This window comes from Phyllostomus hastatus, unplaced genomic scaffold, assembly GCF_019186645.2.
Source record: "Phyllostomus hastatus isolate PE091 unplaced genomic scaffold, TTU_PhHast_1.1 phas_contig_277, whole genome shotgun sequence".
Lineage (NCBI taxonomy): Eukaryota > Metazoa > Chordata > Mammalia > Chiroptera > Phyllostomidae > Phyllostomus > Phyllostomus hastatus.
In genome coordinates, this window is record NW_025333832.1 from 528,897 (window position 1) to 547,129 (window position 18,233).

The 18,233-nt window shown below is 61.0% G+C and overlaps 1 protein-coding gene across 2 annotated transcripts; it reads left to right on the top strand.

The window, feature by feature from the left end:
- The first annotated feature begins 781 nt into the window (after positions 1-781).
- Positions 782-17,949, top strand: ERFL (ETS repressor factor like). Of its 2 annotated transcripts, XM_045838288.1 has the most exons (6): positions 782-930; positions 12,981-13,060; positions 15,802-16,036; positions 16,373-16,568; positions 16,665-16,785; positions 17,149-17,949. In XM_045838288.1, the coding sequence occupies exons 1-6, from the start codon at positions 914-916 to the stop codon at positions 17,595-17,597; spliced, it is 1,098 nt and encodes a 365-aa protein (XP_045694244.1). In that variant the 5' UTR covers positions 782-913; the 3' UTR covers positions 17,598-17,949. The 2 variants fall into 2 exon arrangements, with proteins under 2 accessions (XP_045694244.1, XP_045694245.1); XM_045838289.1 differs by lacking the exons at positions 782-930; positions 12,981-13,060 and adding an exon at positions 15,625-15,669.
- Positions 17,950-18,233: the final 284 nt, after the last annotated feature.

Consider the following 18,233-nt stretch of genomic DNA (forward strand, 5'->3'; position numbering starts at 1 on the left):
CTTCTCTGCGTGTGTGTTCCTGAGTAGGGCCGAGTGTCCATGTGCCCACTAGGCAGTCCTGTGTGAGAGTGTTTGCACTGTCGGTGTCGCTGTATCCGTGTGTCCTTATGTCCATGTGTCTGCTGTCCATGTTGTGTGTGTGTGTCCAGATCCAATTTGGCATGTCCAGCAGGGGTTCTGGCCTCCACCTCACGCCTGGCCCGTGTGTCCAAGGGCGTCCTCCTCGGGAGGGGAGGGGCGGGGTAGGAACGGGAGGGGGTCCCTCCACCTCTCCACCCACCCCCGCCCCCACCCCCACTCTCTCAGTCCCGGGATCGAACCTTATTTAGAGTCGCGATTCGACATCTGTTTTCAAATTTGATCAGCTCTGAACTTTATTTTCCGAGTTTGAGGAAAATTATATTCCATCGATCGTGCTCCCGCCCCCTCCCCCGCACCGCCCGCCGCCGCCGCCTCCATATATCTGCGCGCCGAGCCGGGCCGGGCGGCCGCGAGGGCGGGAGGCGCGAGGCGCGTGGAGGAACCGAGGAGGAGGAGGAGGAAGAACAGGAGGAGGAGGAGGGGCAGGAGGCTGACCCCCGGCGCCCTCGGTCTGGCCCCGCGCCCTGCTCGCCCCGGCGCCGCCCGCCCGGAGCTCCGTCCCCAGCTTCCCGCGTCTCTGTTTCGTGTCTCTCTGCGTCTCCCAGTCTCTGCTCCGCCCCGTCTCTGGCTGTCTTTCTGTGTTGGGTCTCCCTCCGTCCTGGTCTCTCAGTGACTCTCGCTCTCTGTCCGCGCCCCTCTTGCTGCGCCCCCATCCCTGGGGCTCCTGGCACCTCTCCCTCCTCGTCCTCGCCCCGGTTCCCCCTCCTCAGGACGCCGCGGTGCCATGGCTGCGGGACCCGAACTTTAAACACTTCTCACCGGACCGGGGCGGATGCGCAAACCCAGCAAGTGAGTGAGCGGTGGGACGCGCAGGGGCGGGGATGGGGGGCGGGGATTCCTGCCCGGGGCGGGGGCCCGGGCGTCCGAGAGCTCCCGGGAGACCTTCAGAGCTGGGCTGCGGGAGCCCGAGGCGGGGAGGCGGTGGGGTCGCCGCCCGGGCAGTGGGGACGGGTGGGGCTTTGCCCATCCATGCGGAGGTGGGAATGGGGTAGAGAGCTGGGGGTGTGCCCTCCGGGCAGGGGGCCGAGATAGGGATCAGGCTAGGGGGCCAGGAAATCTGCGAGAGTGTGAGAGCGGGGCCCGGAGAGACTGGGGTCTGAATATTTGGGGATGGGGCTGGCGGGCCGACCTGAGGGTGAGTTTGGACATTTGGCAAGAGTCCTCGTGGGGTTTAGAGGTCAGGGCTGAGGTCTTGAAATTTGGGACCTGGGGGCACAGAGCCAGGAGACGGGGTATTTGGGGTTGAGAGCTGACTCTTTGGGGCTGGGGGTCAGGAATGGGTGTGTGGATATACGGGGCTGGGTCAGCGTGGGGGTTGGATTTGGGCAGCTGGGAGGTCTCTATTTAGAACTCGAGCTCAAGGCTGAGGGTCTGCACATTTGGATCTGGGTATTTGGTGTGAGAGGGTCAAAGGGGCTGTGGGAAAGACAATGAGGTCTGCACAATTCGGGGTGGGGGCGCTGGCCTGCCCTTCTGGGGTCAGGTGGCTTACTGTGCCACACGCCTTTTCTGTCCCAGTCATTCCACACCTGGCACAGGGCCACCCTGAGCCACCTCTGTCCTCTCTCCCCCGGCTGCCTCTCTCCTGCTGTGTCTCGGTCTCTTCCAGCATCTCTGCGTCCAACAACTCTCCCAGCATCTGTTTCTTCTGTCTCTTGCAGCATCTCTATTTCTTTGGATCCAACTCTTAGGCTCTCAGAATCTCCTTGCCCCTCTCCCTCTTCATCTTTCTCGGCATCTCTCTGTCTCTGTTTCTGCCTCTCAGTCTCTCACAGTCTCTCACTGTCTCTCTCTCTCTGTCTCTCCCAGCATCTCTGTCTCTGTCTCCCCCTCGCTGGTTTCCGCTCAGATTAAGCCGGGGACCTAATTCCAGGCCCAGGATCGAATTTTCTGGCAACAAAGGGAAATAGCGAATCGATCGGTCGCTCCGGAGATTAAGAGACAAGCGGCGCGCGGATCTATCACGGCTAAACGGCCCCCCCTCCCGTTTCCCCTCCCTGCCGGCCCGCCGAGGCCCAGACGCGCTCCGCATCGCCAAGCAGCCTCAGGAGCACCGGCTGCCCGACCGGCCTAGCCTTACCGAGCCCAGAACTAAATGTGTGCCCTGCTGAGGACTGGAACCGCGGGAGGGGTCGGTCGGAGAGCCAGACCTGACCTCTGAGGAGGGGAGGGGAGTGAGTGAAACCCAGGCAGCAAACCACCCGGGAGAGTCATGCTGCACACACCTGTGGCCTCAGGTAACACCTTTTAGCCACACTTGTCTATCAACACATCTGCTACATCATGTTCCTCTTTCAGTTTCCCACATCTGGACCTCCAGGTAACATTTGTCTTCTTGTACCTGCCCCTTGCAGGTAACATCTGTCCTCTGCATCTGTTTTCTTCATCAGCCCCCATAGTTCTCACCTCTTCCTGTTACCTGCTGCCTCCAGGTAACACCTGTTCCCTTGAAACCTTCCCTAAAGATACCCATGATATCTCATACCTGAGCATCTCCTCCTACCTTCCTCCCCAGGTCACACCTGCTCTCCAAAATTTGCCCTTTCCACCTGAATCCCTGCATCTATCTCCTCTCATAGCACTCTGTCCCCTTCCTACAGGCACCTGCGCCATCCCACCTGTCCCCTAAAACTATGAATGCACCTGTTTTTCACACATTCACGTTTTTTCACATCTGTGTCCCCTCAAGCAGTACCTGTTTACCATATATTCACACACACACACACACACACACACACATACACACCCCTTCCTTTGCACAGAAGCACTCACACTGCACGTGCATCCTCCTAGTCTGTCCTCAGATAACACCTGCCCTCTCCCACACTCCTGGCTCTCAGCCACACTTCTCCCTTGCAATGTTAATCTTGTCCACCCTCTCACCTGTCCTTCCAGAGGCACTTCCCACACACATGTCACCTAAGAACACACCTGCTTCACACCACTTTCTGTGCCCCTACCTAGCCTCCAAGTACTTCATCTCCCATCATTTTATATAAATACACCTACTTGGAACTCGTTCCGCCATACCTGTCTTCCCCACTTGTCATTTCAGGTGACTCATCCCAGACAACAGGTGCACCAGCGCCACCCGTCCCCTCAGCCAACACCTGCTGAGTGCTCACACATGCCTTGGTCCTTGGGTACCGTGTATGTCCTTCTTCCTCATGTCTCTCTCCTGCCATGATGTCTCTCACAAGCCCTTGTCCTCCAAAAGTCACACCTGTCCTGCATGCATACTTGCTGCTTGCCATATACCTGACTCCTCACTGTTTCTCTGTCCCTGCCTGCCTGTCTCACTGTCACAAAACACAGCACCACTTCACACATACACATGTTTGGGCAGGGCAGGGAATCTGTGCTTGGCCACAGGTATCTGCCTCACCTGTATGCCTACTTCCCTATACCTGCCCTTCTTGTCCTCTCTGTCCACTCCCCTTCTTTTCCCGCATACCTAATATCCCATGTTTTTCACTTTTTCTTGCTGCACAAGGTCACACCAATATCTCCACGCACCTGCCCATTCTTCACCTGTTTACCTCAGGTATCATCAGCTGCTCTGGTGCCATGTTCATTCATTTCTGCAGCAAATAAGTCCTGAGAACTCCACACTGCCCTCCTTAATCTCTCTCTGTTTCACTTGTCTTCAGCTCAGTCTCTGTCATCCTGGCCCTCCCATCCTACACCTGAAGGAGTCAGCTACTCCTGGCCACACTCCTACCCCACAGATGCGCACCTGACTACCAGTACTGGGTCCCCCTCTGTCCTCTTTCTCCCCCTCGACATCCATGTAACCCTCGTCTCTTCATAGCTTTCTCAAACATTGTGTACCCATGACCACCTGGTCTCAGCTCCGCTCATCTCCACTACCTATTCGTGCAGCCTGTCACCTCCACACCTTGAGAGACAGACCTTGGGATCCCTCACACCTGTCTCCAGCCTGCTCCCCTCTGGAAACACCTGTCTCTTTTCATGGAACATGCCCCCAACCACCTATCTCCTCAAGGAACACCTTTTTGGTGAGCATAAGTAACACCTGTAGCATTTGTTACACACATCACATCTGTTCCCAGCCATCCACACACCTGCCCGCTGCATCATGCAGAATCCCTCAGGTCTGAGGTTCTCAGACTGCAGCATGCACCAGAAACACCTGGGACGGGGGCTTGTCGGAACACAGAGGCCGGGGCCTCACCTGAGAGGTTCTGATGCAGCAGGTCTGCGGCAGCCTGAGGCCCTGCGTTTCTGAGGCTCCAGGGCATGCTGCTGCTGCTGGCCCATGGCCCTCCCTGGGGAGCACCTCCTCAAAGCATGCTCCCAGCTCCCACTTACTGCACCTATCTCTGCCACAGGCACTGTTCTGGATTCTTCATACCCATTGTCTCATTTCATCCTCACGTGACAGACCCTTATGAGGTTGCTGCTTCCTCTTACCCCCATTTTACAGAGGAGGAAATTGAGCCTAGAGAAGTGGAGTCATTTCTTTAAGGTCTCAGAAACTGGTAGATAGTGGACATTTGAGGCAAACTGAGGCCATCTGACTAAAGTCATTCTGGTGTCCTTGCCTCCTCCTTCCTTTGAAGACACTCTGTCCAGGTGGTCACCGGGGCCACACTTGCTTTTCTATCACCGGCCAGCTCTCCAACACCCCAGCCGCACATCCTCCCTCCCCGCCTGCCCTCGGACACGCCTGCCTCCCTGCCTGAACACCTGTCACTCTCTGACACTGACTCCTGGCCAAGCTTGTCAGCCGAATTCTCACTCCCATCGCCCCCCCCCCACCCCCCCACCCCCCCCCCAGCCTCCAGGAGCCAGCACAGCCGCCTGCCACCCCACACCTGTCTGCCCAGGCACACCTTGGTTTATGGAACCACCAGGTCCACAGGCACCTCTGTGCCCGCTCACGTTGCCTGTGTGCCCATCCTGCCTGTGTCCCTCCCTGTCGCCCTCTGCTGTCTCCTCCTCTGCCTGTCTCTGCATCTGAGTCTCTTTCCTCCCTCCTGCGCTCTCTGTCGCTTCACTGTCTGTCTCCCCATTTCTGACTCTTTCTCAGTGTCTCTGTGTCTCTTCATGTCTCTTTATCATTGTCTGACCCTCTGTTTCTAGGTCCCGTGCCCCGTCTCACCCTCTGTCTGTCTGTGTCCTCCCTCCTCTTCTCTGTCCTTTGCTCTCTTCTCTGACAGTGCAAATGTTGGGGGGCCTGAAGGCATACTGAGCCCCATTTGAGTCCAGGCATCGACATTCACCCCTGTGAAACTTCGGCCTCAGTTTCCACACCTGAGCAATGGGCGTCATGACAGTTGCCACCGCCCAGGTTGTGGGGACGATGGGTGCTGAGGGCAGTGAGAGGACCCGGGACAGATGGGTGCTGACCTGTCCCAGGGTCCTCCTCTGCTCCCGATCCTCCCGAGGGCCGCAGCCCCGCCAGGCTGTGGGTGAGCGTGTGTGTGGTGGGGGGAATGGAGAGAGAGGTGGGCAGAGGCGTCCCGGCCGAGGCCTGGGCATGGGACCAGTGTGGGGCTGGGGACAGGGATCGATCCGCTCGGCGGCAGTGCGCGGGCCAGGATTGCATCTTGTCACAATAATTTATTGCTCTCATCCCGTCTGATCGATGGCGCTGAATTAGCACCGCACGATGCCCCTGGAGCCCCGAGCCTCCCCGAGCCTGCGGGACCCCGGCCCTTCTCCGGCCCCGTGGGATTCTCCGCAGCCCCGGCACCCAGTTCCAGCCGGCCGGCCCCACACCGGGCCCTGCCAGGGTGCTCCGGCCCTGCTCTCTGTCCACTGCTTCCCTGTCCCCGCGTCTCTGTCCCCCTCACCGTCCCACGCTGCCCCTCACGTGCGCCTCCCTGGGCCTTTGACCCGGTGTGCCCGTTCCTCATTTTCTCTGACCCTCGGTCACCCACTTCCCCACCATTTTTGAGCCCATTTCCTCATCATTTAATTCCCTGTCCCTGTTCCTCTCTGTGTCTGTGTCTCAGGCCCCCGCCGACCTGTGCCTCTGCCACCCTGTCCCTCTGCCCCCTGCCCCAGGTCATGCTGTCCCACCTCCGTTTCTGTCCCTGGTCCTCTGGCTTCCTGTCCCTTTGACTTGCCCTCGCTCAGTCTCTGTTTCCTTGCCTTGCTCTGCTTCATCTGAATTCCATTTAAACAATTTTTTGCCCGAGTACATACGTGGCACCAAGCCCCATGAACAGGACACACAGCGCCCTGCCCCGTGGCCGTTCCGGCCAGCTCCCGTCTGTCACTGTCTCTCGGGTGGAAGGCCTGGGGGCCCGAAGGTCCAGCCAAAGCAGCCTTGTGGGCCTGGGGTTTGGGGATGACAAGAGGGGCGAGAGCTGGAGTTGAGGGATAACTTGCATTGGGAGGAGGTTGGGGTTCAGGATGAGGCAGGTTAGGGTGTGGGGACAGGGCCAGGTAAAGGTGAGGAGGGGGAGCAGAGGGATTTGGAGTCGGAGTGGTAGCCCTGAGCTGACCCAGCACTGCTGAAGGGCCGCGGCGGGCATCTCCGCGGCCCTGGGCTCACAGGGCCCTCAGCCTGCACCCCAGACTCTCGGGCCTTTCCCGTCCCTTCCTCCTCTGCCCTGCAGCTGTGGCTTCCCCTCATCCACTCCTGCACCTCTGCCCTAATCCCTCAATTTTCCGCATCTCTGCCCCCTCCTCTCCTTCCTGCCTGACCCGGGGTCTTTCCTCCAGCAGCTCTCTCCCCTTAACCTCCAGCTCCTTAATTCACTTTGTCAAGCCTGACTCACTCGCCTTTTCCGGGTTTCTCTGACTTGGGTCCCCCGACCTCTGTCTCTGTCTTTCTCCTTCTCTCTGTCTCTGCCCTTCTCTGGGTGTCTCTCTGTCTCCACTCCTACCCCATCACTTCCTCCATCTCTGCTGGTCTCTGAAGGGAGGGGCAGGGCTCCCTCTGCAGGGGTGAGGGGAGCAGCCTGAGCTCTGGGCCCGCATAGTGGTTTCGCCTGCACGTCCCTCTCCCAGTGCTGTTTGGTAGGCGGGGTGCGTGGCACTGCGGCTCCCACATCCCTGGGGATGCTCTCTTGCCACCCCCCCACTGACACCATTCTGTATGCTGGCTGCAGCCCCAGGGACATCCATGCAGGGACTGGTACTCAGGGGGAGAGACTGAGACCCAGAGAGATCCACAGCCCCAGACAGAGATGCAAGCTAGAGGGAGAGACCAGGCGAGGGTGCTGTGAGGTCTCCATCCTTACCCTGGCTCGGTGCCTCCTAACCACCCTAAACCAGCATCTCCAATGCCTTCTCCGGGCTGGGAGCCTGTGCCCTGTTGTCTGTCTGCAAACCGTCCCTCTGTCTGTCATGCATAGTGCAGCTTCAGCGGAGGTTGCCGTGTGCGTGGGCATGTGTGCATGTGTGTGTAAGCTTTGGTGACTGTGTGTGACACTACGTATGTGTATGGGGACATTTTAGCTCTTTTCCTGTGACCGTGTGACTTGTGTTGCAGCAGGTTTGAGCGCAGTTTGTGGAGGTGTGTGCATTCCTGGATGCAGGTGACTCAGTCCAGGTGCCCAGGTAAAGCCATGTGTGTTGCGTTCAAGAGCGCGTGTGTGACTTCCGCGCAGAAGCCTGTGTGAGCATCCGTGTGACTGTCTGAACTCTGGATCTGTGCCGGGTCTGGACTTCCCAGGTCGGGCGCCGTATGGCATGTCTGGGAGCCAGCACAGGACAGCCCTCCTCTCTGAGGGTCTGGAGACGGGAGCGCTTGGTCCAAGGACTGAGTGAGTGCCGCCCAGTAGGACCTTAGGCGCCCGGATGTTGAGGGAAGAACTTCTTTGGGAAAAGGTCACAAAAATGCCCCCAAATCTGCCTGAGACTGGCTGTGTGAGCTTGTGTGGCAGCGCATCTGTGCTAAGGGGTCTGTTGTGTGTCTGAGCCTGTGGGCATGTGCCTGAGTCTGGGGTGAGGTGTGAACAATGCTTTGTGTGTGTGCATGTACCTCTGCTCGTGTGACATCATTTGGGGGAGCAGGATGTCACAGGCTGGACAAGGAGTGCTGGTTTGTAAGAGCTGAGTGAACGAGGCTGTGTGTCACCAGCCCTAACACTGCTGGAGCTGTGTGTGGTTGTGTGTTTGTGTGTGAGGTGTGTGCGCTCCTTGTGTGAGCTGTGCCTACGGTGTGGGGGGCTGTGTCTCTGCGATGACATGTGAATGTGGGCGTGTGCCTGGTGCCTGTGTGTGTGTTCTGTGTGCCCGGGTGGGGAGGACAATGTGCAGCCTTCAGAGGTGTAGGGAGGTGTGTGTGTGCACATACGTGTGCGTGCTCCCCAGGCACAGACGCACCCTGACCCAGGGTCAGGACAGAGCATCTGGTTGGTGTGGGCAGAGGAAGGAGTCGGGGTGACTTCAGGGGCAGGGCAAGTCCTGGCAGGAGGGACCCTGTAACCCTCCTGAACCTGTCCTCCTGGGTCCCCTCCGTGCCTATGATGGGGTAGTCCCTGTGCCAGGGTTTGTGTGCGTGTGGACATGGACATAATCTAGAGGACAGGTATGCGTGTGAGCACACACAGGTATTGTGTGTGACGGCAGGCATCCAGGCTGTGTGTGGTGTGGGAAGTGGGCCCAGTGGTCGGTGTCCCGAGAGGGAGTGTGCGGGGGTCCGCTGCGTGTCTGCACTGTGTGTGTGCATGGATGTGCCCTGCATGGTGTGCATCCTAGGGAGGGGTGTGCTCCCAGGGCGGGTGCAGGCAGCCTGTCAGGGTGTGTGTGTGTCTGTTGGTGTGTGCATGTGGGGGCGGCGGAGGGAGAAGGGTCTTGGGCCGCATCTCTCTCCTCTTTAGACAGAGCCCCGGAGAAGATATGAAATTTAAAAAAAAAATCAATTTTCATTCCACTTGTGCAGATTGTGTTAAGGGGAGCTGGGGGGGCTGGGTGAGGGATGAAGGGACTGGGTGGGGGGGTGCGAGGCCCGAGGCGGCTCCCGAGGCGGCCGGAGCAGCTTAGAGAAATCAAAACAACTGGTTAAACCCCAGCCCAGGGGGCCCCAGTGACGGGAGGTGAAGAGAAGATGCGGAGAGACACATAGGGACAGAGACAGAGATGCCCAGAGACAGAGACGAGACATGGAGACAGCCGGAAACAGATTTGGAGAGAGAGGCAGACAGAGCTGGGGCCACAGGACCCTCAGCGAGAGAGACAGAGAGACAGGGACAGAGATGCTGGCACCAGCGGGGCCTGAGAGAGGCCAGGAGACCTGCCTCTAAAGAGACAGCACTAGCAGCGTGCCTGAGACAGTGGTGCACCTGACACACATGTACGCACACACAGATACACACTCAGGAAGGGCGGATGGGTGGACGGACAGGCAGACAGCTGGCAGGTGGCAGCCGGATCGGCGGGGCCCCGGGCGGGCTCCCCTCTGAGTGTCCCCCACAGTCCCCACACAGCCTCTCACCCAGACAGCCTGTGGGTCTGAGTGTGCCACTGATCAGACTGGTCTGTGTGCACGTGTGAGCATGCATCTCCATCCCCATGCGTGACACAGCACATGTGCACGCAGGGTCTCTAGTGCTTGTCTGGGTAACTCGGTGCTTTTGTTTCACTTGTGCGTGACTGACTTTGCTGTGCTAGTGCGTGTGCCTGGCTGCCTGAGTGCCTCTCTGCTTCCGCGTGGCATTGTGGTTGGTGTATCTGCATTGACTGTGAACCTCGGTGTGTGATTGTGTCTGTTAGAGTGCGTCTGTGCTTTGTGTTTATGGGTGTTTATGGGTGGGACTGAATTAATGTGTGTCTTGTATGTGTATCTGTGTACAACTATGTTTTTGTGCGAATGTCTGGTCATGATATGTGTGTCAGTCATGATGTGTGTGACTATTTTGACACATGTGTCTGTGTTGTGTTTGACATGGCGGCATTTGTGCCTGAGTTGCTGTGTGGGTCTATGCGATGTGTGTTGGTTGTGGCATTCTTTGTGCATAAGATTTTGTTGACACATGCATCACACATCTATGTATTGTATTGTGTGTGATGGTGTGGTGTGTGTCAGTGTGCTGACATGGGTCTGTGAGGTGTGTTGTGTGTGACAGTGTGGTGTGTGTCATGTGCTGACACAGGTCTGTGAGGTGTGTTGTGTGTGATAGTGTGAGGTGTGGTGTGTGTCCCTGGGTTGCTGTGTGGGTCTGTGTTTGCTTGGCAGGCAGAGCAGGGAGGCAGCCTGGGCCTGCCCAGCCCCTCTCCGCACTGCCGCGTGCACATATGCACACGCACACACACATTCAGCACCATGGCTGCAGGCGGTGGAGATGGGGGGCAAGGGGGGATGGAGGAAGCAAAATAAAATTAAAAATTAAAGCTCGCCCGGAGTCCCCATCCGCACAGCGCAGGCCGGTGGGGAGCCGCGGGGGGTGCAGCAGCTTCCCCTCCACAGCCACCCTGGCTGGGGCTGTCTGTCTGTCCATCCGTCCGTGCTGCTGTCCTACCAGACCCCTGACTGCCCGGCAGCCCTGGCGCCCCCGCAGGCCCCACTGCCTCCTTCGGTCGATCAGTGATCAATGGGGCCAGGGGGGCGCCAGGGGCAGGGCAAGATCAAAGGGGCCCCAAGAGATGGGCACTGGGATGGAAAGAGAGACACGGAGGCAGCCAGAGACAGGACAGAGAGGAGGCGAGACCAGAGACACAGGAGCAGAGCCATGTGGGGACCCAGGGACTGGGGGGAACGTGACCCAGAGACAGACACACGGGGACCCGGAGAAGTGGGAAAGGAGACGGGGCTCCGAACCAGGACAGTCCGGGCCAACACGCAGGGAAGGGGACAAAATGAGAGGGGCGGGCGGGGACCCAGTCCGGCGGGGTGGCTCCGACAGGACCGCGGCGGCGGACAGAGACGGGAGAAGCGGCAGGCAGAGACCGCGAGATGGCAGAGACGCGCGCGAGAGACGGCGGGGGAGCGTGGGAGCAGGGCCTGGAGCGCCGATCCCACGGCTCCTCGTTATAACGTGTCCGGAGGAGGCGGCGGGGAGTTGAAAGCGTCGGGAAGAGAAATCAAAACCAACACGGAAATGAGAGGGGCCAATGGGGGGGGGGGCGCTGGGGAGGGGGAAGGAGGGAGGGGACCCAGAGAGGCACAGAGAGCCGGGGAGGCGGGAGAGGTGGTGGACGGGGAGACGAGGTGCGGAGTCGCGGAGTCGGGGTGAAGGGAAGAGACGGGGAGGCGGAGGGGAGGGAGACGGAGAGAGAGACTCAGAGACGGGAGAGTTGGAGAGACGCAGAGAGAAGGAGGAGGAGAGACAGACGGTGGAGTGAGAGAGACTGAGACGGAAGGGCTGGGGAGATGGGGCGTGAGAGACAGAGGGATGGGGGACAGACGTGCAGAAGAGATGGGGCGGGATTGGAGGACGGAGAAATGGGAGCAGGGATTGAGCGGTGGAGGGAGAGAGACCGAGGCAGATGCGGGGGGGGGGGCGGGGGAGGCGGGCAGAAGGTCACAGTGATGGGGACAGAGACACCCCAGGTTGGGGGGAGACAAGGAAAGAGAGAAGAGAGACAGGAAAATGGGAGAGATGGTGGATGGAGGTGGAGAAGGGGGAAAAGCACTGAGTAAGGAGAGAGAGAGAGAGAAAGAGGGGGACATGGGGAGGGAGGCCAGCAGAGAAAGTTGGGTGGATGGGGCTGGAAGCAGAGGCAGACCCTGTGGGGGCGGACAAGGTGGGGCGGGCAGGGCCTCCAGAGGGGCTGGGGTGGAGGCGGCTGTGTGTGGGGGCGTCAGTAGACCACCGTGGGGGTTGGGGTGAGGGGGGCTGTGGGAGGCACGAGACGTCTACAGGGCCCCGGGGTGGGGGGGAATGGGCTATCTGATAAGGTTCGTTTGGTGTCCAGGGGCGAGGTGGGTGGGGTTTATGGGGGAGCAGAGTGTCTGTGGGATTCTGAAGGGTGTGGGGGATCTTCGGGGAGCAGCGGGTAGTCTGAGAGGAATTGTGTACTTAAGAGTATGCGGGCTGAAGTGTCTGAGGGGAGGGGCCCTGGGGTGGTAGGGCACCTGCGGGAGGGCTGTCAGAGAGGGGAAAGGCTCAGAGAGTGGGGCAAGGAGGGGTGGGGTGTCTTGGAGAAGCGCCTGAGGGAGTCCGGGTCTGGGAGCCGGCTCCTGGAGGGGCAGGAGTGCCTGAGGGGGAGGCGGGTCTGAGGGGGGAGAGGTGCTTGGGGAAGGGGAGTGGGTCCGAGTGGCCGGGCGTGCGGCGGCCGCCCGTGGAGGGACGGGTGTCTGTGGGAGCGCACATGCGGGCACTGGGGGCCGCTCTGCTGATAGGTGGGCGGAGGGCAGGGCTGGGCCTGTCCCCTCCCAGCCCGCTGGGCGGGTACTCGGTTCGGCCAGCTCGGGCCAGGCAGATGAGCGCAGGGCTTCTTCGTGGGGCTGGACGAAGCAGCTGGGGGTCAGCCGGGGCGGGGGGGCGGGGAGCGAGGTTCAGAGTGAGATAAATCTGAGGCAGCTTCAGACGGAGACCGAGGGAGACCCAGAGACGCACAGAGGGAGAGGTCGGGCACCAGAAGGGGACGGAGGGACCGCAGACAGCGGCAGAGACGGTGCGGGGCGGGCGGTGGGAGAGCCAGCGAGTGTGAGTGAGCCAGAGAGGGGCGAGGAGCGAGGATGGAGGCTGGGAGCACCCTGGTGCTTAGTGGTCGAGGCACAGAGTAAGGGGAGGTGCAGCTGGGGGAAAGGGTCGTTTGCATGGGGCTGGGAGAGGGACCAGCACAGGCTGCCAGGGTGGAATGTGGGGGGAAAGGGTGGCCTGCCTCAGGCTGGGCAGGGCCTTGCTGCTGACCCCTGTCTGTCTCTCCCGCCTGTTCCCGTCCGTCCCTGCGTGTCTGTCCCGGCCTCTCTGCAGGGCTAGCTCCACCATGGACTGCAGCTGCGTCTCCGACCTTCTCTTCGCCCCGCCTGCCCTGCCGGCTCTCTGGACCCCCGGTAACTGGCCTGGACCCTTCCACCCCCAGCCCTTGGGCCTTCCCAGCAGCCCCTCCTTTTCTGATTTCTGACTCTCCTTCCTCCACCGTCCGGGTCTCTGTCAGGGTCCCCTGAATCCAATTCCTTAATGAAAAACTTGGCTAAAAACTTCACAGCCTGACGTCCCTGCCACCTGCCTGCTGGGATGGGAAGGTCTTTCGGAAGGTGGGCGAGGAACTGAGGTCCAAGAGGAACAAGGATTTAGGCTCCTGAGGTCCTGGGTGCCTGCCCTGCACACCTCGCCTGCTGTCACCGGCCCTGCAGGCACAGAGGAGCAGGGGGTCTGGAGACCAGCAGGCACTGATGGAGCAGGGACCGGGAGCAAAGGGGGCACTAGACCGAGTGCTGGGGGACAAATGGACAGATGGGACTGTCCAGGCAGGGGGACTTGGAGACATGGCCCAGCCAGCCAGAGCCCGGGAGAGACGATGGCTTGCTCAGAAGTGGATGCTCAGAGCTGGGGATGTGGACAGTCAGACTGGCTTGGATGTGCATTTGAATCCAAGTCACACGCCCCCAGACGGGCTGGGTGTGTGAGCACTTGTGTGTGTTTGTGGAGACTGAGACTCTGTGCCTGGTTATTTGGGGCTGCAGAGTGTGTCCCTGTGTCACACTTGAGTGTTTCTGAAAGAAGGGGTCACACTGGGCGAGCATGTCTGTGTGCAAGCTGGTGTGTGTACTGGTATGTGCGCAGCTGAAGCTGTCGGAGTGCGTCCTGGCTGGGCGTGCTGTCTCTCTCTGGGATGTCCAGTGTGTCCTTGTCTGAGGACTGGGGGGCTGTCCCCAGCGTGCCAAATGTGCACCTGCTGCAACAGCGTGAAGACCCTCCGCCTGACCCGTACAGGTCTGTTGCACGGTGCACCGCTTTCCCGACGGATGTCTTGGTGCTGTGAGGGTGGGCAGCCCCCGGGCCTGTGTTGGGGGTGGTGGTGTGTGTGGGGTTTCCTGCATCTCTGTGTCACTGAGTGTGACTGAGTCCTGGAGGCTACCTGTCACAGTGTACATCTTTGTGCTGAGGTTGTGGGTCCTCTCCCTAGCTGTCTCAGCAGGCACAAAGCGTGTGAGGGCAGGAGTTTCCGGGCGGGGTTGTGTGTCTGCATTGTGTGGCCAGTTGCGTTGTCATCTCTGGGGTCGTGTGGGTGTGTCCGTGATAGGATGCGCTCTAGGTGTCAAACGGGCCAGAGCTTGCCTGCCGACTGAGCCCTGTGGTCTGAGGTGAGAGAGACCGAAATGGAGCCGAGAGAAAACTCTCCCTTCTGTGGGAGAACCTCCCGGCCTCCCCCAGCCTCAGGCTGGGGGCACTAGTGCCCGCACTTATACACCAAGCAGTCTGGGCTAGACCTTGCTTGTCCTTGCCTCCCTCCCCTGCAATCCTGAGCCAGGGAGGACAAGGAACTGCCCGGGGTGGGGGGCGGTCACAGAGCAGGTGGGTGCAGGCTGGTCCCCCGGTGCAGCATCGCCTGCTTCGGTTAACTTCCCTCTCTTGCATGGCTCTCGGCTCTTTGCAGGCCCGTTCTGCCTTCCGAGTCAATGCCAGGGCCTGGGGTCTCAGGAACGGGAAGGGGACAGAGGGTGCAGCCCAGGAGTGAGCACAGAGGCGGGGCCCAGGGCCTGGGGCTTTCTGGGTGGTGAGATTTAGGGGTGGGCGAGCACATTCCCTTCCCCCCAACGTCTGGGCGTATTTGGACCACGGAGTGCAGGGTGCTGTCTGGGTGTGACATGTGTGACGCCGAGTAGGCTGTGGGTGCTCAGCATGTGGGTAGGTTGGGAGGCTGTTCTGTCGTGGTGTCACCCTTGTGTGTCTGTCAGCCAGGTCGACCTGTGTGTCTTGATGCTGACTCACGGTCTCCACCACGGAATCTTATTTGGGGCTCTGGGGTCCTGCGTGTTTCTTGTCGTGAGCCCCAGTTCTGAGGGGCCTGAGGAGCCGTGTGTCTGTGTGTGTGGGATGGGTGTGCGATGTTGGGTGTCTGGCACGTCTGCCTCCGCGGCACGTTGTGCTTGGTTGTGCCCCAGCAGCTGTGTGCCAGTCTGGGGCACGTGTGTCCCAGGGTGTAGCTGGTGTCCTTGGAGGGTGAGCAGGTGTGTGTGGGGCACGCTGTGTGCTGTGTCTGCAGACACACTGCCGTCAGACTGACAGGGTGGATGCAGGGAGGGGCACAAGGGCGTGAAAGGCACGTGTACATGACAGATGTGGAGATGTGTGCACACAGGCCCAGCCTGCATGTGCCAGGGTGGGGCTGCGGGCCTGGAGCTTTGGGGAGAGATGGAGCAGCAGATGACCCAGGGAGGAGGGGGGGGGGGCGGGCGGCAAACATCCGGGCTGCTCAGAATGCAGATGAGACAAGAGACCCCCTGGGGCACGATGGGTGGGTGCAGGGCAGAGAAGGGCTAATGCTGTGTGTGTGGGGGTGCCCTTCCCAGCTTCTCCCCAGGCACGGATGCCGTAAGCTGGCGCCTCCTCCCCTCCACCCCAGGACGCTGAACCTGGGAGAGTTGTGCCAAGATAGGGACCTGATGCCGAGTTCTCTTCCACTACGGGCACAGTCTGGGGACTAGACTGCAAATGGGTATGGAGACTGGGAATCAGGTCCCTCAAGATGCTGCAGCCGGGCAGCTGCTCATCGGAGGCCAGGAGCCAGGGAGGGCTGGCTGCCTCCAAGGTTCCAAGCAGGGGCCACTTCCCTGCCTCCTGTCCCCAGGGTTTGCCTTCCCGGATTGGGCCTACAAGCCCGAGTCGTCCCCTGGCTCGAGGCAGATCCAGCTGTGGCACTTCATCCTGGAGCTGCTGCAGAAGGAGGAGTACCAGGGTGTCATCGCCTGGCAGGGGGACTACGGGGAATTCGTCATCAAGGACCCCGACGAGGTGGCCCGGCTCTGGGGCATCCGCAAGTGCAAGCCCCACATGAACTACGACAAGCTGAGCCGGGCCCTGCGGTGAGGAGGGCCGGGGCTCCTCCCGTCTCCCCTCGTGCTCCTCTGGGCCCCCGCCCCCGGGGAGCTTTTCCTGGACATCCGGGGCAGAATCCCATCAGATCACACCCAGGGGTCTCTATGGTCCAAGTTCTTCCTTGAGTGGCAGGCGGGCAGGGAGAAAGGACCCATGCTCTGGGTGTGGGAGCCACACAGGCCAGACCCCAGCCCCGGCCACACCTTGCCCTGGGACCTGGGTCAGGGACTTCTGTGAGCCTTCCTCCCCAGCTGTGCTCTGTGACTAGCACCAGGCACAGGCCCAGGGACCCCCCTCCATCTCCTTTCTCCCTCTCCCCACAGCTACTACTACAACAAGCGGATCCTCCATAAGACCAAAGGGAAGAGGTTCACCTACAAGTTCAACTTCAGCAAAGTCGTGCTTGTCAACTACCCACTGTTGGACGTGGCAGCAGCCACCACGGGCTCCCCTCTCTTGCTGACCCCTGGCCCCTTTGCGGGGGCCCCAGGGCCAGATGCTCCTCCCCTCACCCCCGAGGTGAGTCATGATGCTGAGGTCCCAGGAGCAGGCACTGAGGCCCTGGGAAGGGGTGGCCAGTCTGAGCAGCACTGCCCCCCTCGCCTCCCTCTCCAGACCCTGCAGACCCTGTTCTCTGCCCCACGCCTGGGAGAGCCAGGGGCCCGGGCCCCCTTGTTCACCCCTGAGATGGACAAACTGCGTCTGGACAGCCCTTTCCCATTCCTGGGCTCAGGTGGTAAGGGCCCCAGGTTCCAGGGGAGCCAGCGGAGGGGGTGCTGCATGTGGGGAGGGGAGGGGCAGAGACAGGGAGGAGACAGCATGTAGGCAGGAGGCCAGGCAGGCTGGTGTGTGTTGAAATGCTAGAGAAGGATCCACCTGGGGGGTGGGGAGCAGGGAGGGAAGCTGGGAAGGGTGGTGGTGGGCTGGGAGAAGGGCTTTCGGGGGCACTAAAGGAATGGGGACGGTGGGGAAAGTCTCACGGGGGCGGGGCGGCAGGTGGGGGAGGGACAGCAGGGAGAACCATGTGGGCAGAGCACAGTAGGGTGGGGGCACCCTCCACGAAGGCCCAGCCTGACGCACAGCACCCCCTGCCCCCTAGGTGCCACCGGCTATTCCAAGCCCCCTGGCCTGCTGGGTCCTTACAGCCGAGCCTTCCCAGAATACCCCTGGAACTTTAATCCGTACCTCGCTGGCCCCTTCCCCAAGCTGCCGCCCTCTCTCTACCCGCCGCACTTCTACCCCAACCCTCTGGCCAGCTCCCTGGGCCACCTGCCCTCCACGGGCACAGGGGGAGGGCCCACAGCCACGCCCCTGCTGGCTGCCACCGGGGATGGCCTGGGCCCTGAGCGCCCCTCAGGCCTGGCAGCGGCCCCCCGCCTGGCACTGCCGGGGGCCGGGGGCCCAGAGGCTGCGCTGGGAGGGAAGGAGGACAGCGACTCGGAGCTGGAGATCACAGACGTCAGTGGCTGCAGCTCTGACAGCGAGGGTGAAGACGGCCTCCCTGTGCCCCCCAAGGCCAAGGCCGGCAAAGGGGGGCTCGGCAGCTGAGCCAGTGTGGGGTGACAGATCCGGCAGGGGTGAGGACCAGGGCCACTGCCCGTGCAGCCACTTCTGCTGTCTCGTCTGCCCTCAATGTCCCACCAGAGGCCAGGGACCAGCCCGTGGCCCCATCCAGGGCTGGACACATGGCTGCCCCGGTCTTCTTCCCCAGCCCCAGACTGGGGGTCTCACCTCCCCTCAGAGAGGGTAGGGAACATGATGGCCTCCAGCCTCCTCCCCAGGCTCCAGGTCGAGGGGGTCCCCGCCTGGCCCCACTCCCAAAGTGCAATACGGCGCCCAGCCTCCCCCCCTCCCCCCCACCCCCGTGCTGTGACCTGTGTTTGTGTGGCCGTGTGTCCCCTGTGCTGGCCCCAGTCCTGACACCCTCTACACAGGCCCCCTGGGGACAGGGCGCTCAGAGCAATAATCCCGCCCCCAGCCCCCGCCCAGGAGGGCTCCCCTCCCCATGACCCCGAACAGCCACCTCCAGAGTTTACTACAAAAATAAAAGAACAGAAAGGACTGTGGGTGACCATGGGGGCTTGGGGGGTGGGACCTGGGAGGGGGGTGTGGGGGTGCCCGGGGAAGAGCCGTCAAAACGTGGAAGGAGGAACAAGCAGAGAAAGGCGGGAGGCACAGAGGCCA